Source organism: Nothobranchius furzeri, chromosome 14 (assembly GCF_043380555.1).
Source record: "Nothobranchius furzeri strain GRZ-AD chromosome 14, NfurGRZ-RIMD1, whole genome shotgun sequence".
Taxonomy (NCBI): domain Eukaryota; kingdom Metazoa; phylum Chordata; class Actinopteri; order Cyprinodontiformes; family Nothobranchiidae; genus Nothobranchius; species Nothobranchius furzeri.
The window spans coordinates 47,719,762-47,746,528 of NC_091754.1; the positions used below are offsets into that span (position 1 = coordinate 47,719,762).

General features: G+C 42.1%; 2 protein-coding genes across 3 annotated transcripts in view; one reads left to right on the forward strand and one right to left on the reverse strand.

The window, feature by feature from the left end:
* The window catches only part of fam184aa (family with sequence similarity 184 member Aa), a 49,060-nt gene extending 39,663 nt beyond the window's left edge, over nucleotides 1-9,397 (reverse strand). The window contains exon 1 of one of the 2 annotated variants that reach the window (XM_015952289.3): nucleotides 9,032-9,397. In XM_015952289.3, coding sequence (XP_015807775.1) covers nucleotides 9,032-9,217 — 186 coding nt within the window. In that variant the 5' untranslated portion in view covers nucleotides 9,218-9,397. The remainder of the gene's footprint in view (nucleotides 1-9,031) is intronic. The other variant, XM_015952290.3, reaches the window with a different exon arrangement.
* A 4,107-nt stretch (nucleotides 9,398-13,504) lies between these two features.
* Nucleotides 13,505-26,767, forward strand: part of LOC107380901 (voltage-gated delayed rectifier potassium channel KCNH8) — a 43,923-nt gene continuing 30,660 nt past the window's right edge. Inside the window, exon 1 of the mRNA XM_015952291.3 lies at nucleotides 13,505-13,900. Coding sequence (XP_015807777.2) covers nucleotides 13,825-13,900 — 76 coding nt within the window. The 5' untranslated portion in view covers nucleotides 13,505-13,824. The remainder of the gene's footprint in view (nucleotides 13,901-26,767) is intronic.

Consider the following 26,767-nt stretch of genomic DNA (forward strand, 5'->3'; position numbering starts at 1 on the left):
ACCCCGCGAGGAAAGTTGACCATTGAGCAGGGTTGATGGTTTATCCCTTGGGTCCATGTGGCAGGGGTGAGGAGTGACCACCACCTCACCCCTGCCATGAGGACCTCAAGGGATAAACCATCAGTTAGGGGTGTAAGGAAATATTGATATGGCAATATATCGTGATATATTTTCCAGCGATTTTATATCGATGTTCAAAAGTCTTGTATCGAAAATATCGATATCACAATATATTGTGATATTTTCTCCTGCAATACTATATCAATATTCAGAACCAAATTTTTAGAAGAATTCACATGCAAATATTTGTGTATTTTCTTTTCTTTTGGTGCAATTCAAACGCCGACCACTAGTTGACAGTAGTGTGCAAAGAGTTTTGTTTTCACCAATGAAATGTAAAGCCCTCTGTTAGGCTTCAGATACCTCATGTTAAACATGTTAAGTATCAGTTTTGACTGTTTACTTAATTTCCTACAATGAAATCAGTCTAAAATATCGTCTGACTGAATGTATCGCAATATATCATGATATATTGTATCGTCTCCCCTGTATCGCGATACGTATCATATCGCTGTAATTTCACCGATACACATCCGTACCATCAATCCTGCTCAATGGTCAACTTTCCTCGTGGGGTCACCCATAAAGAAAGAGGGAGAGTTAACTGTCTACATTCTTTCCAGTGCAGCTAAAATGTGGCCTTCATACTGAGCTAGGCTGTGAAGCAGCACAGCAAATCAAAGAGGGACGTTATCAGGTCCAGCTCCATCACAATCGATCGAGGCAACGAAAAAGGGCCACTAGTGTCGAGAAGAACAGCCATGTGGGGCTCTTACATAACTCTGCTGCTCTGCTCTTGTTATTTTCAGAGGATTACTATCATATTTTGTAATTAAAGGATTAATGAAAGCCTGACTCAGTGGAATGCCTCAACTTTCCCTTACCAGACATGCCACGAGGAGTGGCCCGTGTCTCCAATGATCTAAAGTGCACACAGTGTTACTCTGTCCTTCACCTTCCACCTGTTCTTTCCTTGGCCTCACCGCTGCACTACTCCTGAGCTTCAAGGACATCCAACACTCTCCTCCCTGGGCCTCTTCACAACCCCAGAAACACACTGAGCACTAGGAGGACCATTCAGACACTTTTGGGCTTTGGGAAGGTTCTCTAACAGTTAGAAAACCATCCCAAAGCCAAGATCCACTCTTCTGCACCCGCCGGATCTGGTTTGTTGGTTTTGTCTGAAAATCAAACACATTTAGAAAAAATGACACAAACTTTAATGGTCCCAAAAGTGTGAAGTTTGAAATGTCACCCTTATGTTATAGAAAAGGAAATCACATCCTCTGGAGCTGATGACGGCTGGTGTTTCTGCGTGTCCGATGAGATAGCTGAACGTTTTTGTGTTTGAGGGTAACTGGGTGGGGTTTGGCATCTTACACAAGGATGCTTCAGCCTCTACTGGGGTTGGACTCAAACCACTGACCTGGTGGACGAGTGCTCTACCTTTTTGGCCATGACAACCCCAGATTCTCTTTCAGTCTGAAGATGAATAAACTCTGCTGCCGTGAACTGTTCAGGAACAGTCCTGGCTTTTCCTTATAATCATTGTCATCTTTTAGATCAACGAGCTGAGTTTTCCTGTCTCCCTTTTTACCCCTCCCACGACAGCGAGAACCTTTTCAGCCTGAAATGGCTTGTCAGAAACAATCATCGTCTTGGGAAGAAGGTCTACTTACTACTTTTTACAGAGAGGGAAATGTTCTCAATGATAAAGCCACAAAAAGTGTTGGTTGCTCTTTGGAAGAGAAGAAAAATAAGTTTACTTTCAAGACCGAGAAATTCACATTTGATTTTTGCAGTTTGTAGGGAAAGTGCAAAGCTGGTCGAGCTGATTTGTACCTAACTGGGAGACTGTGTTAGCCTGGTGAACTAGACCAAATTCTTGCCTTGCAAAGTTTGGTCTAGGAACGCTCCATTGGAACCTCTGCAGACATAAAGGTATCTAACCCATAGAGCACTGTGATTGGTCCACAATGGTGAGCCAATCACAGCACTCTATCTGATTTTGGACCAATCACAGCGCTCTATCCGTTTTGTGGGCTAATCGGTGCCCTCGATTTGTCTGGTGGGCTGGATGATGCAAGAGAGTGGAACAAGATGGCGACAGCTTGTTTAGAACGGTTTTTACATCACTTTTGGGCTATTTGGACTTGGGCTTTATTAGAATCAGGAGCAGATATATATATCTATATTTACACACACACACACACACACACACACACACACACACACACACACACACACATGTATATATATATATATATATGTTCTTTTTTAGAAAAAAGGATGTATTTTTGCCTCCTTCAACAGCTGACCAACACGTTTATAGACATCCGTTGCATTGAGTATGCCACGTTGGTCATTATCCTGTAGCATGTGGAGATCATTTGAAAGACAACGGTAGAACCCGCCCACGACCGAGAGCCATAAAGCTTGCCGTTTTAAACACTATAATCAACAGAATTAATTACAAACATTTCTGGTTCTAAAAGATCTAGAAGATCTAACACTTGATGGTTTCGATAGATTGACTGATGGCTACCTGTTTGGATTGTTCTGGATTTAGTTTACTTTCCTTTATAAGATGCAGTCAGACATGCTATCTGGTGTAGTTTTGCCATATTGATTGAAATTCTCCTGACATACCAATGCCAAATGTACATTTTTTGTCAAAAAGATGTTTAATTGTCTCCTCCGGTCATTGTGGACGTCCCGTTGTTAATGACTGGACCCTGCCCTCTAACACCCCCCAAACATACCCCTTTCATGTTCACGAATCGTGTGTTTTCAGCTCTGAGCAGCTGGACAGGAAGTGAAGCCAAAGCTGGGCTAGCTTTGTTAGTCAGATTACAAAATTATTCAATGGTTATGCAGATGTGTTATGTTGGGAATTATGGCATAAAAGTGCAACAAAGAGTAGGAAAGGTAGCATGTGACGTTTTTATGGTTATTCGCCAGTATCCGTTGCGTCCTGCAAAGGGAGTCTAAGTTTGCTTCCCCTCGGGTCGGCGCACGGGTCCCCGGAATGACCCTGACGCCTTACGCCCTGAATCACACAAAAATAAATTATGTGAGGTTCCACTATGTAGCGTCATGTGAGATTTGTTAGCTAGTAAAACTTCATGAATAAAATTACTACAAATCAGATGTCGCATATACGACATCATCACATCATATGTGAAAATCCACGGCATGTAGCAAACGGGATCAGAAAATAACTTTTATCGGCCCATATACTCATTTTTGGGACAGGAAGTAGATGGCGTGACTTAGGCTTCCCATTCTCCTGCATTCTGTAGGTGTGGCTTAGAGGCGGAGCCTGAAGAGAGGGAGTTGGACCTCTGAATTGTGTATTTTCAAAATGTATCTTGCTAGAACAGCTTTTCTTTGTGCTTGTAAACATTTAAGTATCCCTCAATATAAGCAAGACAATGTGTTTTATAACACATTTTCTGCTGATAAATATCCAGCAGAGCATCAATATTCAATAAAACCTGGGTAATTATTGTGCTGTGACAAGATGTTTGGTGGATAAAGTTTTAGCTAGAACATGTCCTCCTTTTCTCTGACTAACATCACATCTACTGAAATGAGCAACGCACAATGGAGACGATGGACAGCTCAGAGGCGTGGGCACGTTTTCTCTGGACAAAAGTTAAATGACTGAAGCAGGGTATCTGCAGGTTTAAGGGAGCCAAATTTAAGACTTTTTAAGACCTTTTTTAAGGCCATTTTGATGAAATTCAAGCTATTTTTAAAATTAAATAAATTTAAGTTATAATTTCCAGCTATTGCCTGGAACCGGTGCTAACCACATCGCGAACGTGGGATTAGCCATCCAGTTACCATTAAACTTCCCCATGGCGCATGCTCCCACTAGCTTAACCAGCTAATGTGCTCATCTAAAAATAGCCCCCTTTCACAACCAACTGAATGTGTACGGTTCCGCTTACGCCAACATCATACACAAAAAATCCTGAACACTAACTAGAAATTCACAAAATTTTTATTGAAATAAAGAATCTTGTTTAGTGGACCTTTGGTAATTTAAGACCTTTAGAAACTGTATTTAAGGATTATTTGTCATTTTTAAGGATTTTTAAGGCCTTAAATTTTGAAAAGCAAATTTAAGACTTTTTAAGGATCCGCAGATACCCTGTGAAGAGATAAAAGTTGGACAATGGCTTCGAGCCTTGAATCAAAACTGAAAAGAAAAATACTGAAAAGGAAAATGTTTCAGATATATCATAGATTGGACGTGACTAGAAACACATTACTGTGGCCTCATAGACAATGGCACCCCAAAGGAGTGGCCAGGGGTGGCCATGGCCACCCCTAGAAAATTTCTGGTCCCCCCATGAAAAGCCAGCGTTAATAAATCATATGAATCTTCACTCATATCATAAATTCATCTTATTTACTCAAGACATAAATTTAAAATAAATGTAAAACCCAACAGAAAGAATATATAATTAATTAGTAAAGAAAAAATCTGAACTATACATATATATATATATATATATATATATATATATATATATATATATATATACATATATATAATATAATAATATATATATAATAATTAAAAAAAGATTTTTATCTCCATATTTTTTATGAACACAGCAACATGTGAATTAAATCAAAAAATACATTTCAAAATAAAATTTGAAATGTATTTTTCTGAAATGTTTGTGTTTGTACAATGTGAGTTAAAGGGGCATTATGGAAGTTTGACAGTCAAAACATGTATAGAAATAATCAATTTCTTCTTCATACATTTTCCTGCAATGCCCTGGTCCTGTAGAATGAGCCCTGGCATTTTTACTGTGATTGCCTGTTTTTCTGTAAAATCACATAAAAAGAGAGTTGCTTGGGCCGAGCAGGCTGCTTCATGCGCGTTCACGCTCAGGCATCGCCCGTAGCATTTGCTATCCGTAGCTTTAGCAGCAGAGAGAGAGGTAGTGCCAACTCAGCGACTTTGTCGCTGTTCCTAACGCCTAGTGATGAACCTAGCTACATTTCTGAGGACCCTTAGCTACTTTCTTCTAAATATTTCCTGCAAATTAGCAACAAAATAGCCATTTTCGCTCCGAACCGTTCTCCGAACATTGTTTCAGCTGTCATCAAGGATATAAATATTAAAGATACAAAAGACATTACTGGTGCTTTAGCTCATCTAAGTAAACGATGGACTCTCGTGCAGGGAGACCTGGATTCCAATTCTCGATGTGAACATAGTTTGTTTAGAGTTTATTTTTTACATTAATCGTAAGATGCCTACATTTTAATTTGAGACTTGCCGTACGGCATTGAATTCACAGATAAAAAAGATGTGGGTTCAACTTTCATTTTGGAACAATATTTCAAGCAAGGGAAGGGAATGATCTGAGCATGCAGGAGGACTGACCCATCATAAACCTTTGTCGGCTGTGCTGAAGAGAAAGGTACAGAACTAAATTATTTAATTAATTAGCTGCGCGTTCTCCTGTCCTCTGTCCTCCGGGTCACACACACACACACACACACACACATACACACAAGGGACTGTCTCAGCTGTTATTTTCGTTAAGGAGTGTGCACGTACAGCATGCGCTCCTCGTGCACGAGCCTACTATTGAAGCTGCTGTTACGCTTTTGGCCTGAGGGGGCAATCGCGAGCATAAAAATTCTAAACTCCGTAAAGTCCCTTTAAGTGTTTTGGATACATGCGGTTTTTAAAATCAAAACGAATAAAGGAGCAATGCATCGCCACAGGTTCAGCTCTCCCAGAGTTACCACAAGGACCAATTCGGTGTGCCACCCCAAATTATTTTTGGGCCCCATCTGAAAATCACAAATCAGAAAAAGCTTTATTGCAAGCGCTCCAGCGAACCAGAGCATAGGAACTTGACTCCGCAGCACAGCCTGACCAAGGTTACACACACACGTAGACAGAACAGATACAGGCAGACCACGAGAGCAGCCATAACGGCGCCCTTATCAAAATTTTCTGGAGGCGCCCCTGCTCATACAGTCATGCAGAAGGAAACTTTACTCTATTCTGTATTCTAGATTACAAGTACAACATGTGAAGTGCACTCCTAAAAGTCCTAAAAAGTCCTAAAAAGTCTTAAAATTAATTCTGGATCAATATCAACAGGAAATAAAATGAAAAATGGTGACTTCTGCAGTCAGACTGCAAATCAAACAGATTTTTATTTTGTTTTCTGTTCTTTCACAAAAACCTAAGCTCAAATATCAGTTGAGAACTGCTGGGATCACTCATTTATTCAAGGAACGTCATCATTTTAATGTGAAAGACAGAAAATTCCAACATACATTTCCAGATAAGGTCAAATCAGCCAACAATGGCAAAGATGAGAAAGAATAAAACTAATCTAATAAAATGGCTGATTTACCATTAAAATTTCATTTTTTCCCTCCAACATTAAGGTTAACACTTCTGAGTAAAATAAACCATAATTATGCAAAGAGAGTAGAAACCAAAAATTATATCTCAAGGGAATCTGTGTTGAGTCCAGGCAAACTGAGACCAGCCTCAACATTCAGAGCAATTTTCCAGTTATTCCCGTATGAGATGTGGACTGCAGAAGGTGTGTGAAGGTAGGTGGAAATGCTGGGAACGTTGAACACAAAACATCTGACTAAAGAACACCTGGAGAGTCAGCAGGTGTGTGAAACTTAAGTCAGATTTAACTTGCAAAAAATACGGATGATTTCATTGGTTACAACTAAAAATGTTGGCTATTATTGGTCTAACATTAATATCGGCCGATTCACGTGGATAAAATAGTTGGTACCCTTCGGTTAGTGAAAGGAAAACCCACAGTGGTCACAGAAATAACTTCAATCTGCAAGGGCTGCATGGTGGTGCAGTTGTTAGCACTGTTGCCTCGCAGCACGAAGGTTGCAGGTTCGAAACTTGGCTGCGGCCTTTCTGCGTGGAGTTGCATGTTCTCCCCATGCATGTGTGGGTTTCCTCCGGGTACTCCGGTTTCCCCCACAGATCACAACATGCCCTATAGGTTATAAATTGTAAGTCGCTTTGGATAAAAGCGTCTGCTAAATAAATAAACATAAACATAAACACATCTGACAAAAGTTATAATAAATAAAAATTCTATGAAATTTAACCAATAAAAGTCAGACATTGATTTTCAGCCATGCTTCAACTTAATTATTTTACAAATAATTAATTGTTGAAGGATACCAAACACTGTCTAATTCTGGATGACTTTGAATAAATCAATCAATCAATAAATAAATCCATTCACCTGCGTATACGAACTTAGACTAATCACTCTATCGTTAGTATTAAAACCACATGAAATACAGTCATTCAAGTTGACATTACAAAGTTAGCATTTTAAATATTTCTGTACAATAATCATGTAAACAACTGTAAAACAGACCTGCAGCCATTGCTACCAACTGCGAGGTGAAGCCCGACCCAGCTGGCTCTTCGGCATCATAGACTTAGCCAAACAACGTATAAATAACTGCTTTATTTCCTTCAATGTTTCTCGTAACGAGTTCACCCACAAAACTGATAGATGGACATCATATTTGTCGTAAAGTGGGAAACTTCGGGTTTGCTAACCCTAGCGTTCTGGTGCCCTGTAAATAGATCGTTACGGTCGCGTTGGAGGTGACCACGTAGATTAGTCCCGGTTCTACTTGTGGTTTCCACAAGTGTTCAGCATGTCTGCAAAGCACCTGCGTTTGTTGAACGTTATCTCTCTTGGAACCAAAACGTCTAAACCGTGCCGTTGTTTTAAACACGAGCTCCTAGTCGCTAACATTTCAGGCACATGTCTTGCCCTCAGCGCACGTCGCTAACTTAGGTGTTTGCTAGCTAGCCATCCTAATGAGTGCCGTCTGCCGAGAAGGGGAGGTTTAGATAAGAACCCACCTGATTGGCCAAATGCATGAAGGGCTCTTTCTGATTGGCTAAGACAAACGTCTGAGCATTCATCACTGTTCCTTCTGTCCTTCGCAACAGGCCAACGCTGACATCACAGTGAATATAAATGTACGATGTATGTGCAGCACTAGATGTGCCTGACGTTAAATCAGCTTAACAAAGCAGGTTTATCGTCCGATATATAAAAAGGGTCAAAATCGGGTCGATTTATCAGTCTTCCCCCGCTTCCTACACCAACTTTCTACATCTCTACGCGTCATCCACTTACTCAGCAGACCAGACTCTACTAGTCGATCCTCCAGTGAAACATAAGACTTCTTTTGTTTTTTTGCGTCTAAACGATGGAAGGAACACGCGGGATGCTCATTCTAGGGATTTTTTAAATGGATTAATCTGGATTTTATTCTCTAGAGTTCTCACATGGTGTCAAGTGAGGATTATTTTTCCTTGCTCCATCTCGTGATTATTTGGACATGTTTTTACTGACAGGGTTGCATAGTTTCTGGAGTATTTAAATGATTACACGATGTGGTACATCTTCTGGTGTAGGAAGGTGTTTTCTAAATAAAGCTGATGATTTAACTTAAGAAGGGGGATAATTTCCTTTCGTTTTTTTCACTGACTGAAACATTTGTTTTGACAAATGTTTTCTGTTGCTGATCAGAAAACAGGAGGTATGAACCTGAAGGGGCATCCCCCTCCACCACAGCAGTGGTAGTGGATCTGCAGCCACTGCACAACAGCCCTGTAGCAGGTAGACAACAAAGCAGCAGCCTGGACCCCTGCATCTCTCCAGGATTACATCACTTCTCTGGTCCTTTAGGCTGGGGCAGGTTAACCAGTGGAGTGGCACATTAACTACCCCCCCCCCCCCCCCCCCAGGGCAGCTGGGAGGCTCTGGGACAAGTTTAAACCTAGTGATGAATACATGAATACGTATCCTATCATGTTGTAATAATCAGAGCGCACAAAGTGTCAACAGTAGGGATGCTAATGATGTTCACACGCGCACCAGCACACCTGCACTACACCTTTACTCACCTTGGTGAGCTGTGCGATCTTCTTGCTCATCTTCAGATGCAGGTCCTGAGTGTATTCTAGCGTTACGCCTCCGTCATAAAACATGTTGGCCGTTGGACAGGCAGCGCTGTGTTTGGCGTTGCTGGTACCGGAGGAGGAGGAGGAGGAGGAGGTGTACGGAGGCTGCCAGCCCGCTCCAGTCGCCATTTTCCCGGGAATAAACCCAAACAACAGCAGGAGCGAGGAGGAGCAGGATGGAGCTGGAGCTGCTACGTGCTCCGTCCTCCCATCGCTGCGTCCCTCTCTGCTCAATCTTCACTCTGAGACGAGGCGAGGAGCTGGGGCAGGCAGCGGAGCCGCGGCGCGCGACACCGCATCCTCAGCGGGTACGAGCCGAGGGGACGCGCACCAGATGCTCGTTCAGTGGCGCGCGCTCAAATTCAAATGGTGCAGCGTCTATCTATCTATCTATCTATCTATCTATCTATCTATCTATCTATCTGTCTGTCTGTCTGTCTGTCTGTCTGTCTGTCTGTCTGTCGTTCTGTCTGTCTGTCGTTCTGTCTGTCTGTCTGTCATTCTGTCTGTCTGTAGCTGACATAAAAACATTGATTGATTCATTTTTTACAAACATTAATAAAAAAGCCAAATTAAAAGAATGTATTTATTTATTTATTTATTCTACCAGGAAGATCCCACTAAGATTAAAACCCTAATTTTGAAGGGAGTCCTGGCCAAGAGGCAGCAAACTTTAATTAATTTTTTTGTTACACAGACATGTTATAGTTACAGCACAGGGAATCCGTCTCAAGGGCTCTCAGTCTGGTTTTAAATGTTTTCAGCGAGAAAACTTCAGTTAATTTCCAGCTGTGAAAGTGAAAAGAGCCACAGGCTGCAGTCTCTTATTTTTCTCCTTGCACACCTCTCTTTGAGTAAAGATTTAGGGTGTGTGTGTGTGTGTGTGTGTGTGTGTGTGTGTGTGTGTGTGTGTGTGTGTGTGTGTGTGTGTGTGTGTGTGTGTGTGTGTGTGTGTGTGTGTGTGTGTGTGTGTGTGTGTGTGAAAACAAAGGCAGTAAAACTTTGATCATGCACTGACCTCTACTGGTCCAACTGCTGCAGTGCAGGACATTTTCAGCCTCCCAATAAAACTCTCCTTTAATTAGCTACACAAATACACCAGTAACGCGTGATCAGAACCTGCGTGGGTGCTATTTGGTTTTAATTCCTAAGGCCTTTTCCTTAAACATTTTCAGATCTGGAAATGCTGATTTCCCAACAGATGGTTAGAGTTGTTGTTGGAGAACAAACCAGTAACAACAGCATCAATATGGCCGCCAGGAGATTGGGTAGTTGCTGCGAGCAGCTATCTGGGATAATAGTCCTGCCAAAATACTAGAAGAATGCAAAGAAAAAAGCCTTTGCAGAAACTACAGTGAAATAATAGTGAAATAATTTTAGGACACATCCTGACTGCTTGTTTGTTTGTCTGAATTAGTCTATGTTTAGCCAAACTGAGGTTGTTCAGTGCACTCTACAACAAGAAAAAAGCAAAGATGACTTTCTTCTTTTGTAAGTGTTCAACTGAATGAGGCATTGGGGGGGGGGGGGGATAATGAAATGAACTAATTGTATAAAATAATCCTTTTAATGTTTAGATGTTATAAATGAACATGTGTAACTTTTTACTCTACAGTAAGATGGACTTGAGTAAATAAAGTGCATGAAGGGGATGAGACTGTGTCATTGGCACCTCATTTCCTGTAGGTGTCGCTGTTTCCTCACTGATCCAACCGACCTCGCTGCAGCGTGCTCATGGATTATTCAGCCAAAGAGCTGGAGTCCTTCTTTTGTTGTGACCCAGTAGAAGTCAACTTTCCCTTCCACTGCATCCTCGCACCACCAAGCCCTCGCTTTCCATAGTACACTTGCAGCAGCTGACCTTTAACCCCCAGATGCTCTTATCTCCTCCTGCATCTCAGTGAGGGATGCAGGTGGGTTCATTCAGCACCCAGGTCTGCCTTGTCACCAGCAAAGACCTTCTGTGTGTATTAAAGAGTAATAATGATTCATATTTACCAGTTGCTTATATTTTAATTCACACCTGTAGCGGGCACAGCAACTGGAACTGTTGAGAAGGTTCTCTTAGACTGCTGCAGGAGCACCAGACCTGTAGGGCTGCTGCAGGAACACCAGACGTGTAGGACTGCTGCAGGAACACCAGAGCCGTTAGACTGCTGCAGGAACACCAGACCTGTAGGACTGCTGCAGGAACACCAGACCTGTTAGACTGCTGCAGGAACACCAGACCTGTAGGACTGCTGCAGGAACACCAGACCTGTAGGACTGCTGCAGGAACACCAGACGTGTAGGACTGCTGCAGGAACACCAGAGCCGTTAGACTGCTGAAGGAACACCAGACCTGTAGGACTGCTGCAGGAACACCAGACGTGTAGGACTGCTGCAGGAACACCAGAGCCGTTGGGAATCCTGCTGCCAAAGTGCAAAAAGTGTGAAAACTTAACAACGTTAATGCTCCAAGAACTCTGCTGACTTTGGAAAACTCCACTTTATGGAGGACATCCACGTCGACTAGTGATGTCTAATAAAGAAGACTAGAAGGAACTGTTTTTACCCTTCATCTGTACTTTCACTTAATTAAAACATGAAGTACTTCTTCCACCTCTGTGTAATTGTTTTGTGTGTCTTCCTGTTGTAACATGTTTGGGCTCATGTTTGGGCTTTCTGCTCCTAGCATCTAGACAGGATGCCTCCTGGATGCCTCCCTGGTGAGGTTTTCCGGGCACGTCCAACTGGGAGGGGACCTAAGACCCAGGACACGCTGGAGGGACTACGTCTCTCACCTGGACAGGGAACACTTTAGGATTCCCCAGAAGAACTGGCCTAAGTGGCTGGGGAGAGGGAAGTCTGTGCGCCCCTGTTTAGGTTTCAGCCCCCACGACCCAATCCCATATAAGTGGATGAAAAGAGATGGATGAATGGATGAAAAATGAGATAATAATGAATAAGACACCTTGTTGTTATCTTTGACCAGGACATGTCATTCAAAGCCCACGTTAAACATGTTTGTAGGATTTCCTTTTTCCACCTTCGGAATATTGCTAAGATTAGAAGCATCCTTTCCAGAAGTGATGCTGAAAAACTAGTTCATGCATTTATTACATCAAGACTGGATTACTGTAATTCATTACTCTCAGGAAGTCCACAGAATGATGTTAAAAGTCTTCAGCTTGTCCAAAATGCTGCAGCTGGAGTTCTGATGATAATTAAAAAGATAGATCATATCTCTCCTGTCTTAGCTTCCCTACATTGGCTACCTGTTAAATTCAGAATAGATGTTAAGATCCTTCTTCTCACATATAAAGCTCTTAATAATCAAGCTCCATCATACATCAGTGATCTGATTGTTCCATACGTTCCTAACCGAGCACTTCGCTCTCAGACTGCAGGTTTACTGGTGGCTCCCAGAATATCTAAAACAGGATGGGAGGCAGATCTTTTAGTTATCAGGCTCCTCTCTTGTGGAACCAGCTCCCAGCTTTAGTCCGTGAGGCAGACACCTTGTCTACTTTTAAGAATAGGCTTAAAACATTTTTATTTGATAGGGCCTATGGTTAAAATCTGATGTTAGCCTAGATCCAGAGAAGTGGGGGAGTAGAGGGAGGTGGAGTGTACAGTCGGTAAAGACGGCTCTCCCTTGCCCTGCCTCCAACATGCCTCCATCTAAAAGGCTAGGTTTCCCAGAGTTATCTCTGTAGTTATGCTGCTACAGGCTTAGACTGCTGGAGGATATACTGACCACTTTCCACGCTCTACTGCTTTCTTCTATAATCTGCTTTTTAACTGTATTGTTTCCTTCTATTTCAGCTGTTAACTTTATTTTCTCTGTAAGTGTTTTTCTCCCCAGAAGAAGCTACAATGATGTTCTGCTGAGCTGTGGTGGTCTCATGGAGGGGGCCATCGTCTAGCACACTGCTGCTAACCACTTAAATATTCTCCCTCTCCTGATAATAACATTTTACTCTCTTTGACATTGAATGTGCTACTACTAGTTTACCCGTTTAATTATAGATTCACAAGGATAAATACAATAAAGTTTATCTCTCACCAAATAGAATATTTACTAAGAAATCACAATGTAACCATAGAAACATTACTAATGATCCGTCCATCATTATTCATCATCCATTCATTAATCCATCAATCTATTCATTCATTCATCCATAAGTATGCATCATCCATCCATGTCTTTGTTTTTAGGATTTTTATTGAATTATTCATTTATTTCTTGAAGTGATAAATTCAGCAGCTCCGCGTGAGCACTGACAGAGAGGCTGGAATATTATTTAAGTAATGGCCCTGAAACGGGAAAATGTTCCGGGCTTAATGGGAATTCTATATATATAAATAAAGACATCAAGGGGGGGGGGGGGGTGCTTTTATGTGAGGAGAGAGAATGTGTGTGTGTGTGTGTGTGTGTGTGTGTCGAGAGAGAGTTTGGAGTGCAGCACACCCATGCGTAAATGTGACCATCCTCTCCGTGTTCCCTCCATCCCTCCCATCCCGCCTTCACCCTCCAGCGGATCCTCTTCACCTCTAACGCCCGGATCACCTGCGCGGTGGTCGGGGGCCACTTTTGGACCGTGGAGTCCCGCTTGTCTCGGCTCGGCGCCCTCCTCCAGGGCTTAGGGGGAGCGTCGGGGAACTCCTCCAGGTTCCTGCCGGGCTTCGTGTCCACCTCCGGGGAGAGTCATGGCGCGGAGCGGCGGGAGCGACGCGGCTCGACGCGCTCCCGGATGCCGGTGATGCGGGGTCTGATTGCGCCTCAGAACACCTTCCTGGACACCATTGCAACTCGGTTCGATGGAACCCGTGAGTGATTTTTTTAAATTGTTTTGGTGCGCAACAGTTCCAGGTAAGTCTGGACAGAAACACACAGGTGTTGGGCTGAAATATGCTGACTGGTGGAATCCTGCAGGAGGTTTAGGAGGTTAAACGGGACCTAAATCAAATATAGAACCAACATGCATCCTTAAGGTGCATCTCATTATGTTTAGGAGCATTTAAATGTGAAGTGGTGCAGAAATGGACAGACAACAGCAGAAAAAAAACATGAGAACCAATCAGTCCTGCAGGGTTGGGTTACGCTGCTCAAAGCAGAATTCATGAATGAACGGATAAACTCTGTAAGGATTGTATTTAGAGATGAACCTATTCTGGGTTAGACTGATACCGATTCAGCTGGCTTTGATCAAGCCTCAAATGATTACAGTCATCAAAATGTAATATTTTTATCTCTGATGGTTGAAAATGGCGATTAAACGAATAAGCCTTTTGACTGGGAAATGGGTCCGATATTTCTCCATGCTGATTCACAGATTAACCCGAACTAGGTGATTTGGGCCAATTCTGATCATGAGCCAATTTTACAAAAGACCTTTAGCTGTTTTGAGAGGTTTGTTGTGAAAACTGTTGTTCTGAGCTTTAAATCAGTGTTTTTTCTAATGTTCACTCAGATGGGCAACATGTCGACAGATTAACCACATTTATTTCTACACTCTTAAATCTGCTGGGGTGAAAAGAAACCAAACTGGATTACTGTGGTAACCAGAGCTGGATCTATAAAAACGGATACATTTAATCCCACCAGAACCATATGGGCGATTTCACCACTCATGTATGGGTTTAAATGAATAAAAGGAATCCATTATTTAAAAGATGAGTACAAATACTTTAAATTCTGTTATTTTATTGGCATTTGAGATAATTAGATAACATATTAGTTCACAAATAATATCCGAAACCATCCAAGTTTTCCTTCAGTTAATGAAAGTATAAAATACCTTCATGTGTATTTTTGAGGTCACGACTTTAGAGAACATCCTTACTGATGATCCTCCAAAGGTAAAACTCAAATGTTGTGATTCCATGAACTCACCATAGCTAAGCTAACGTCACTAGCACCAGTGGAGGTTTTTACTTTCACAAGCATAACAATCCTAATATATAGAAAAACTAAGTATTATTGTATTAACTCATTCACTGCCAGCATTTTTCAGCGTTTTTACTGTTTAAGAGTCACAGAATGTTGCGCGCTAGGATGATGTCGATGCCAAAACAACCAAAACAACCAAAACAAAGCAGACTCACCTCTTACATCAGGAAGAATCCACGCGTTTCGAGCGTTATCCATTCTTTCATAATCCGTTGTCGAATTGTGATCGGCAGAAGCTTTTCCGGTTCGCGCCTCACCTTTTTTTTTTACAGCAGCGACCCAAAACGATCTCTTAACACATGGATTTTCTGCTTCCTGATCACGTGACGTGTGCGGATGAAGATCAGCTTTAGAGCTCAGACGTTTGTTCTCACGGTGCGGGGGCTCGTTCCGACGCCTACACAGTAAAAATATGCAAATGATGACTTTTGCAGTCACTGGCATTGAATCAGTAATGATAAGAATCGTTCGGCCGGTATTGACCTTCAAAACCAGAATCGGTGCTAGTCTAGGAACCAGAGATGGGAATTGTGGCATCAAGTTATCTCCATGCCGTGTTTTTCTTCAGCTCAGCAACCAAATCAGGTGATTTCAATCAGCACGGTGAGTGAACCGGGTTCAGCTGCTGAGCAGAACCAAAACATGACATGGAGATGACTTGTTGATGCTGGAATTCCCATCTCTGTCAGAAAAGGTGGGATCCTAAAAGGAAATCCAACATTTTTTTTACCACAACTATTATAAAACATCTAGAAAAACTATATTAGCAGTTATTTACTGTCATGAAGCTCTTTTTATAGCAACGTCCATGATTAACAGAGTCACGCGTCCCCAGTGGTGTTTCTCTGGGTGAACTGTTAGAAGTCTGGAGGCTCATGTGGAAGTCTACCATCACATCCCACACAGCAGCGTTGCTTTGATGACCAACTGAGAATAAAAAGGGTTCAAGAGACCTAAAGCTGATTAGGTTACGTTGTGTTTACACTACCTAAACGTATTTAGTCCTGTTTGCCATCTTGTGTCTGATGGCTGCCACCAAGTCGCTCGGCGCTCCACACTCAGGCCTGTCACTCAGTCTCCTGTCACAGCAGGGTAAGGGGGGGGGGGGGGGGGGGGGGACTGGCTGCCAGGCAGAAAACACCTCCTGCTCTCCAGCGGAGATCTGCTTAGAGATGGAGTGGCGCCCTGATTTCTGAGCGGGAATGAAACGTTGAGCAGGAGGAACACTTGTGTGGTTTTTGTCTCTCTCGTCTCACATCATGGCCTCCAGGAGTTTACGTGACTTTTCTTATTCTTGTAGATAGTCAACATGACGCTAATTTCAAATGTAAACAAGACGAGAGGCCTCCTGGTAAATAAAACCACTCACCTGATTCCCAGTTGATCGGTCGGAGCTTCAAACCCACATAAAGGAACCGCTGCCAGTCAACACGGCCGTTATTACAGCTTAAGAGCGTTACGTAACATCGCTTCGAAGGCGCTTATTAACAGGCATTACCGAGGCACAGCAATCAGTGAGGGATGGTTGTGAAACAGATCTAAACACCACTGGTGTGGGTTACAGTAACGTTCATCAGTGATGCCACAGAGTGGGATGCTTCTGACAGTCAGGGTTTCATTTGACTGAGAAGACGACACGATTCTGAACCCGATGACTTCAGGTGACTGGCTGGAGCACAAAGACAAATCCACTTTGGAAGGATTCAAATGACAGGATAAAAGAACGCAACATAAAAAAACCGAACTGCTTCTGACTAATCCCAACCGGAGCAAACAAACCCTTCTATGGTTTAGCTGAGACCAGTTTTATACGCTGATCCCACACCTGTACACGTAACCCGTGTGACAACAGGAAGTAGGCTAAACGATCTCAAAATCAACACATCACTGGTTGCTTCCGCCTTGCTTCCAACAGCTTTTTCCAGGTCCCTTCTTTTCTGAGTCGGAACATTTGTGCAAAACTCTCCTTTTGTTCTGCCATGTGGACCTTCACTGCCTCAGACACTCCAAACATAAAAAGGGAATTATGTGCCTAAAACAAGCAGTTTCTAAATGTCCTCTTTTGTGATGTCATAAACAAGTAGATTAGCATAGACCCACCTCTCACAGGCAAGAGAGAGCTGCTGCTGGAAGAGCAGAGGCTCTACTCTAAGCCCTGCCCAGATATCAGAGCTTCTCAGCTTATAGCAGTCTGAGCTGGTAAGGGGTAGGCGTGGCTAGCTCCAGCTACTTAAAGTGTCAGAGCCCTGACACGACTCATTCTGGGAGGTACTGAAACTGTCAAGAATAAAGCTGCTGAAATCCCTTCATGTGAGATGGACTTGGTGCAGTAAACTTCATGAACATGTTTGGTATCAACCATCGAACAAACACAACATCGAAATGTGTCTCTTTTAACATCACTACCATGTTCTTCATTGTTCTGAAATGTTGTGTTTGTGCCATGCTTATCCTGTTACACATTTACCCAAAAGTGTGTGTGGTCAGACATGGAGGTGGTGGCGTGATGGTCTGGGGCTGCTCTGTTGCTTCAGGACCTGGACCACTTGCTGTAACAGATGAAACCATTAAGGAGAACATCTGACCTTTGACCTTATACAGGTGGTTCCTGCTAGAAAACCCTCTGATTTGAGTTTCAACTTTCTTAGATCGTTGTAAGAAACATGATTTTTTTCAGCTCCTCAGTCGTAAACCCAGTTGTGCTCCCAGGTGAGGACCTGTGATTTGGTGGAACACCGACAGGAAAAAAAGCTCCAGAGCTGTTTAAAAGAACCAAAGCCAGAAAACAGGAGTGACCCAGAAGTTATTTCTAGTACCTCTCAGAAACCACGACATTGTTTTGTTTTACTCTGAAGCAGGCTAGAGGCTAAAGTGCAGCTAACATTGCTAATGGAGAATTACAAGAAATTAGTCGGCTCTACAAAAATGTGAAGCTACTTTTTCAGTTACCAACAACTCCGTGTTACAAAGAAATGTGTGCATGAGGTGAATAATGAGTCAACCGTGGCATTTTTACTTTCTTTAATGAGTCGTTTAGAACTATAACAGCAAGCTAACAGCAAGACGGCAAACAACTACACTTCCTCTAATGCAGACACATATTACCGTAATAAGTGTAGTAAGTGCTCCCACCATAAAACACCCAAAAGTGCGAAAACCTGATAAGACAAGGTATTTATTTATTAATCAATTTACTGCGTATGACTTGTTATGGCTCATCTAGAATCTTCTGGTGCTGATCTGTAACTGGGAACAACTCCGAAACTACGGAACGACAGTAAGAAAGTTACTTTTGTTTATGAAAATGGCCTGCAGTACCCAAATATGACCACCAGATGCCATGGTTACTTCACAATGCACCTTTAAACACAACCAATTATTGGATTTCCGTAAGTGTTTGACTAGTTGTCATCTAATCTAACCAATGCTTCAAGAATAACAGTCATTAGGTAACAAACCAAGATTATTCTGGAAACTGAATAAATTGGTGTAGAATCTCTGCAGGATGAAGGAGAGGTTTAATGGTGATGGAAAAACAAACAATTCTGATTCACCCAATTTAACGCCAAATTAACACGTTTATTCAGCTGAATGCAGTTATTTCACTGTGCAACTCTAATTAAGCAACAAATGAACTTCTAAGAAGACGCAACACCATAATGAGATTTACGGATGAAATTCCTCTGGATGAAACGTTCGTGTCCAACAAGTCTTCAGGCAGAACTTTGATTCAGAATCATATTTTATTTCATTTATCTCTCCAAACGATCCTCTGATCTCTCGCCTGCCTCCTTCCAGCATGCAGAATCGCTAAATGTCACATGACCTGTCAGTAATTAAAGCACGTGTTGCAAATGAGTCAGCTTCCAACAAACCTTACATGTGTACATCTGACTGCGTTGAAGTCATTTTTGAGTTTGATGATTACTGAAAAGCTGAAACGGCCATCTTGACCTGCACCCATTGACCACTTTCGTTCAAACGTGTCGTTCCTGTGGCTGGTGAGAAAAGATCACGTATGAGATAACAGAACATCACGGGAGAGGTTTCAAATGATGCAACCTAAAGCAACATGAAGATACATGCTGGTGTGAGTGCGTATAACAGATCGGGTGCAGATAACATGTTTAAACCAGAGTTCATTCAAATTCTGCTCATAAAATAAATAAAACGGAGCTCTGAAGACCTCCACCTTCATGCAGAAGACCAGAAGGTCTTCCACGTTGGAGACTTCTCCACATTTCAGAGGTTGCATCCTATTTTTGGCTCATAAACATTGCAAAGACAGAAATTTGTCTGTTTTTATCTGGAGATGTAAAGACTGAACCTGCGAGCTGCAGGATTGTGTTTTCAGTCTTGGCTGCAGAAACCTTTTCATGTTGCACGTCTCAAAAATGAACAAGCAAGTTTTCTTCAAGGAGCTCTGTGCAAGAAAAGCGCAGCGTGGGGCTGTCACCGCGGTGTCATCAGTCGCAGGCTTCCCTAAGTTGCTCGGGGCTGAGTGGTTTTGTAATTCACATCACACGTTATTACACCTGGATGGCAGCGCGGATGTGACAGGCCTGCCGAGTGCCAGGGGAATGTGCGGACACGGAATGAAACAAATGAAAAAAAGATCTGAATGAACAGCTTGGAGGGAACATAGTGGAGCACATGCAGGATAAGGAAGCAGATCGCAGCTTTGCAGAGGAATTATTCCTGTGGCTGAGATGGAGATGGCTGCAGAAACACAAAAACGTGACACGTTCAGGCGCAACGATGGGATTTAGGAAGCGTTTGGAGGGAAGGAGGACTAGAGGGACCCATGAAGTAACTTCAGGTTTAGTAACTGACTCCAGATTTGGATGCAAGCTCAAGACTGACTTCAGACTCAACTTAGTTATAAAGTCTTAGCCTGGATTTGACAGCTGACCCGTCCTGATCTGACTTCAGCAATCGAAGATGAACTCTGCCTCTTCCTGCAGGCTGAAGCAGCTCGTCAGGCTGAGAGATTAAGTCAAACGTATTAATAATAATAATTTTATTCTCTTGATCTGGTTATTCAACCCCAGCCCAGTGAAAGCTTCTGTTTCTGCTCCTAAATAATAATAATAACACATTCCCTTCACTCTGCCACCTCCAAAGTACAAGGCTATCTCTTTCTGAGCAGAATAACTCCTCAAATCCCATTCTGCTCTTTAAAGTCTCCGGCTGCGTCGCACTCAGAATCACCAGGAGCCTCCATCTCCCGCTGAATCCCGCGGCGCCTCCAACAATCAGATAATGCTGCAGCCCTTTCCACTTCGACTTAGCGCACCTGGTGGAAACGACAACAAGGAGACGTCAGAGATGTTGCTGTTGTTGCTACAAATCCATCCCAGCTCAAAGCTCCTCACGTCTCGTCTCTCAGCAGCGTTTTTAGGGACACGGGGGGACAAAAACGTCTTATTTAGGTCAGACTGGAATAACCCGATTTTATTATTAAACACAAACAATTTTATATTGTAATAAAGTGTAGAGAACTGCAGTAGAAGTTTCACAGCTGCTGGGAGTTTAGGCAGCTAAACTCTGCCTGAAGAAAGGTGAAAATTAATTTACTTAGTAAATCTATTCACTCCTTATAAGACTTGTTTTTGTCAGCCTCACAGCGGTTTCCATACCACAGAGTTATGGGGAAATGCACCAGAGGATCCACTTCAAACCAGTAAAGTAGCAATGTAGTAGTAGTAGTAGTATTAGTAGTAGTAGTATTGGTAGTAGTAGTAGTAGTAATAGTAGTAGTAGTAGTAGTAGTAGTGATACAGGTAGTAGTAGTAGTGGTATTGGTAGTGGTAGTAATAGTAGTGGTAGTAATAGTAGTGATACTGGTAGTAGTAGTAGTGGTATTGGTAGTTGTAGTAGTAGTAATAGTAGTAGTGGTAGTAGTGATACTAGTAGTAGTAGTGGTATTGGTAGTAGTTGTAGCAGTAGTAGTAATAGTAGTCGTAGTAGTACTAGTAGTAGTAGTAATAGGGAAATTGGTAGTAGTAGTAATAGAAGTAGTAGTAGCAGTAGTAGTAGTAGTAGTAGTAGTAGTAGTGATACTGGTAGTAGTAGTAGTGGTATTGGTAGTAGTAGTAATAGTAGTAGTGGTAGTAGTGATACTAGTAGTAGTAGTGGTATTGGTAGTAGTTATAGCAGTAGTAGTAATAGTAGTCGTAGTAGTACTAGTAGTAGTAGTAATAGGGAAATTGGTAGTAGTAGTAATAGAAGTAGTAGTAGCAGTAGTAGTAGTAGTAGTAGTAGTAATAGTAGTAGTAGTAATAGGGGAATTGGTAGTAGTAGAATTGGTAGTTGTAGTAGTAGTAGTAATAGAGGAATTGGTAGTAGTAGTAATAGAAGTAATAGTAGTAGTAATAGTAGTAGTAGTAATAGGGGAATTGGTAGTAGTAGAATTGGTAGTAGTAGTAGTAGTAGTAATAGTAGTAGTAGTAGTAGTAGATTCTCAGGCCACCAAAAAAAGATTCTCTCAACACTGTGGCTCCTCCTGGAAATCCTGCCCATAAAAGTTTTGAACAGCAGTAGTATTTTGGTTTAAAATGTATTTTAGTTATCAAAACTTCATAACCAAAATAACATTTGAATAAAAATAAAAATAAAAATAAATAAAATCAGAATAATAAACCAAGGTTTCTTCCTGTTAAAGGGGAGTTTTCCTCCCCACTGTCGCTACATGCTTGATTAGTATGGGCATGGAGTCGCTGATGTAGGTCTGCTGGGTTTTCTTACAAAGGAATGCACTGATATGTAGATTCAATTGGGATGTTTTCTTTGGGAAGTGCCTTTAGACCACTCTGTATGAATATTCCATTGAAACTGAATAGAGTTGTCCATGAGACTGCCCCCTCGTGGACAAACACGGAAAAGCAGTTTGTGGTATGTTCTTCTATTGGCGACCACTTTCTTATACCTGGTGGCATTGCCATTATTTATGAGGTTCGTGCCGTTAACCTTTATCATATTTGATCATAAACTTCAAACACAATAATACCACCGCTGGATGCTAACTTTCAATAATCAGCTGATCGTGCTGCTAAATGAACCGAAGAGCCTGTTTTTTTAGTTAATGCAAAAATCATAAAACTCCATTATCTCCCTCTCCATCTTCCTGCACCATCACTCCTTTCTGCTGCTCTCCTCCCTCTCGTTCCATCTTTCTCTCATCTTATTGCTCCCATTCTTCAAAGTGAGCGCTGCGGTCCCTCTGGATTCATCCGTGTTCTGACTTTAATTATCTCTCTGGAATGAATGTCTTGCTTTCGTGAGACACGGGTTATACCTTTCTACATTTCATTATGACTTATTCATGGTTGTCCCTATAATGTTGAGCCGTCAAACCATTTCTCACGGCTCCAACAATTACCTCTAGCAGAAGTCATATTTGTTCTCGCTTGTGTTGTTTGTTTTACTCACCATCAGAATCGGTCCCTGGGCACGGAACAGCTGGGGGACTTCCTCCAGATTTTAGGGAACGTTGCTGCCGTTTACACGATGGTTGTTACAGTTTTTCTCAATTGTTTACACACATTTTCTGGTACTTGAAACAAAATGACCACAACATGTAACCAATTCACCAACCCCCTTAACCAATTCTGCTAAACTACAAGCACAATTCCTGCTTTGCACTCACATTGCAAATCTAAAACACACTTTTTTCAAAACACCACACACAGTTCTCTGCTGTTGGCACAATTTTCATGCAGAAAATATCTTGTTTTCACAAGGAACACACTGCTATTCAAATATGCACACTGACTCATCACAAGGCCAAACACCTGTCACACAGTTTTACAATCAGCAATCAGAGCTTTAGCATAAAATGGCAACAGTTGAGCTCTTCTGTTTTGGAGCAATGGATGCCAACATTGGAAACAGAGGCAGAGCCAGAGGAGTGAGAGTAAGAGGAGGAGGAGGAGGAAAGGGAGGACAAGGACCATAATCTCTGATGAGATCCGAGCCACTTTGGTTGATCATGTGGTCAACCATGGTCTTACAGTTAGGGAGGCTGGGCAAAGAGTACAGACAAATTTGAGCAGGTACACTGTAGCATCCATCATCTGGACTTTCCAAAATGAGAATAGGTAAGAAATCTTCTCTCACTAGAAAATGGCAGTACTGCATATCAATACAATCAGTACTCAATGAGTACAGTAGTAGTATTGCCTGTGGACTGTTTTGTTGGACAGTAAAAATACTGTAAAGTATGTTTCCAGTATTTAGGAAATGTATACCTACTTTGTATTCACAGAATTTTACTATTTGTTTGGCAGAACTGAAAGATTACCAAAACGAGGCGGTCGGGAACGTCTTCTGTCTCCTGAACAGGAAACTGAAATCATGAACATGGTCCTAGAAAACAATGCCCTAACATTACAGAAAATCCAAGAAAAATAACAGAAAACAACGACATGTTTCAAAGTATTGATAGGGTCAGCTTATCAGCAGTGGACCATGTCTTGCGCAGATATCATCTCAGGATGAAGCAGGTCTACAGGGTGCCATTTGAGCGCAATCCAGAAAGAGTCAAAGAATTGCAATATAACTATGTGCAAGTGAGTCCTGCAATTGATACATACACTCAACACTGTGTACAGTAAATTATACATATTTCAAGATTGTAATCATAATGATTGTGCTTCACAATAGTGACCACTCATTGTATTTGTGTGTTCAGAGTGTAAAAACAATATTCTGAAATATTTTACAACACATGTATATATACTGTCTGTAGTTAGTGTAACGCTGAACCAAAAGGCTAAAGTCATTATGATGAATGGAGAAGAAGTGTTTTCCATTCATCATAGTGTTTTACATTAAGCACGCGAGTGGGAGGAGAAATAACATTGTTTTGAATGTGAAGTTTCATTTTGCAGGTTAATTAAGGGGTTTTGCCCATTGTGTGTGTTTTTTGGATTATTTGTGTGTGGAGTTCTGAGAATATGAGGCATGATTTCAGAAAATGTGTGTAAACAATTGAGAAAAACTGTAAGAGGGGTCAGGGGCAAGGACTGGACAAAGATCATCTCAGCGTTAAAGTTTGTCATTTTAACATTTAGTGTTGAAAATCTGACCCGTCAAACCCTTTCAGCTTTGCACTCTTTCCCTTTAAATGGACCCAATGGCTTATTTAGCATTATTTTTTGTTTAGAGGAATTTAAAGTATGTGTTTTTAAAAAAACAATCAAGTAGGTGTCCGAATAATTTCTTCGTGTTTTTATCCGTGAGATAACCATCTGCATCAGAAAACCCCTAAAAACGGTGCTGCAGCTGTCTGATTGTATGTAATTATTCCCATCTGCTTCCATCCAATGCTGCATTATTTATCCCAATGCAGCATTTAGCTTGATATTGACTAAATTACATGTTGTTCAATGAAAACTGTCATTTTAGAAGGGTTGAAAGACAAATGTGGCTTTTGATTCAACAAACTGCACCAGCAGCGGAGAAAGTAAAACTGTTTCAAATAAAACTGGGCTATAGTGTGTTACACAGTAACTTAGCAGCTAAGGAGTTGGGAATAGTCATGTTTTTAGTTATGTGGCATGGTGGAGACTCGAGGGACTACGTTTATTTTAACAGAACAACGCCACCTTGGGAATTTCACCCAAGGAATTTGTTTTAAAATGACACTGAGGCACCTAGGTACATTTTTGCCCTACGAGTTGAGAGTCGTTTCTGGGGTGTTAAAATAGTAATTTATTACAATAAATACAAGGTTAAAACAAATAAAATCAGTTTGAGACTGATCTAAAAACAATAAAAGCCGAGAGCCGAAGCTTACCTCCCACAGGCCAGTGGAAACTCCACCCACCCATTATGTCACCTGCTGTGCCACACACAATAAAACACAATAAAACACAATAAAACACAAAAGAATTCTTCTACTATCGAGTTACACCTGCCCTGGAGTCTTTTAAAGGAGGCCACCAGGGCCCTGATTGGCTGACCCCTAATTAAGGAAAGTGGCAGAAGGAGGAGCAATCCACTGTGCCACATTTACCCCTACTTTTATAATTGTAAACACCTTCCCTACCACACCAGCTATAATGGCCAGACTATATACACAACATTCATTAGACTGTGTCTAAGTACCTCAGTAAGTAACCATTTTAACGGTGTCACACTCATCACTTATCGACTCCCGGTCTGAACACCCACCAGTTCTCCCTAATAGGGTCTATTTTACAATAGGAAGCGCACAGCGCGGAGTGATACATAAGGAGTCGGGTTGCCGGGCAACGACTGTCGCTGTTGTATGTGTGTTGCTGGCATAACTGACGAAGACAAGCAAGCACAGAAAATATGCCGTGGCATAGGAGATCAGGGGTTAAAGAGGCTAAATGCTAGCGGGCTAACTGATGATGAAAAGAAGGTCCCCGCCAATCTGTGGACGTTTTTGAAGGACAACTAAAGCTGGACGTGAACTTCAGGATCCACAGACTTCACCTCATGCAATACAGACAAATGCCAGATGAAAGTATTGATGATTTTGTAACAAGAGCAAGAACGCTTGCATTGAAGTGCCAGTTCAATGAAAAAGAGCTGGATGAACGCCTGATTCAGCTGCCAAGCTATGAACAGGCTACAAGAGAGCAATACAAAACTATCTGCTTACAGTGGCCATAGAATTCAATGCTTCGGAAAAATAGACATCCCATGTCAGTGGAAGGATTCAGAGTGGGTCAGAGCCATGTTTTAAGTTGTGGATGTACCTGGACCAGCGATTGTAGGATTGCCTACATGTGAATCGCTGAAGCTTGTCACAGAGAATGTGGACTCGATAAGCAGCCAAAACGACTCTGAGAAGCCAAAGAGGTCCAATTCACCAATACAAATATCCACAATAAAGGATCTGAAGCAAATAAACCCTGACCAGTTTGACAAAAATGGTCATTTCAGTGGAACCGCCAGACTCATACTGAAAGAAGATGCTGACCCACCACGTAAATGCAGCATCCACACTAAAGACAAGCTTCAAAAGGAACTGAATGACCTCGTGGAGCAGGGTGTGTTACTCAAAGTGGAAGGACACACGGATTGGTGCTCCAGCTTAGCGTACAGCACAAAAAAGGACAGTACACTCTGGGAGTGCCTAGACCCCCAAAAGCTCAACAACAGCCTGAAAAGATGCCCACACAAGATTCCAACAGTAGAGGAACTCAACCCAAAGTTTGCTAATGCTACAATATTCTGCAAACTGGATGCTAAGGCAGGATATTGCTCAGTCCACCTGGACCCAGAATCACAACTCCTAACCACGTTTCGCACCCCATTTGGTAGGTACTGCTGGACACGCCTACCTTTTGGATAAGTGTGTCTCAAGATATCTTTCAGGCCAGGATGGACCAAATCCTCGAGGGGCTGGAGGGTGTAGTCAGCATAGCTGGTGATATCGCTGTCTGTGGGAAGTCAGAGGAAGAACACGACAAGAACCTGATCAAACTGATGGAACGTGCTGCAAAGGCAGGGTTGGTGTTCAACAGTGATAAATGCACCATAAAAGAAACCCAGATTTCATTCTTTGGAACTCAGTACACAGCTAACGGCATCAGACCAGATCCTGTCAGCGCGTGCCGGTGAATGAAGCGGAGGTAAGGATCCATATGCGGGTGAGGGAAGCAGGCAAGCAGACACACAGGAACGATTAAAGGTTTTAATGGGGAACACGCCAACATAGAAACAATGATCCAACACGAGACACAAAACTGAAGGGGTTTAAATACAAG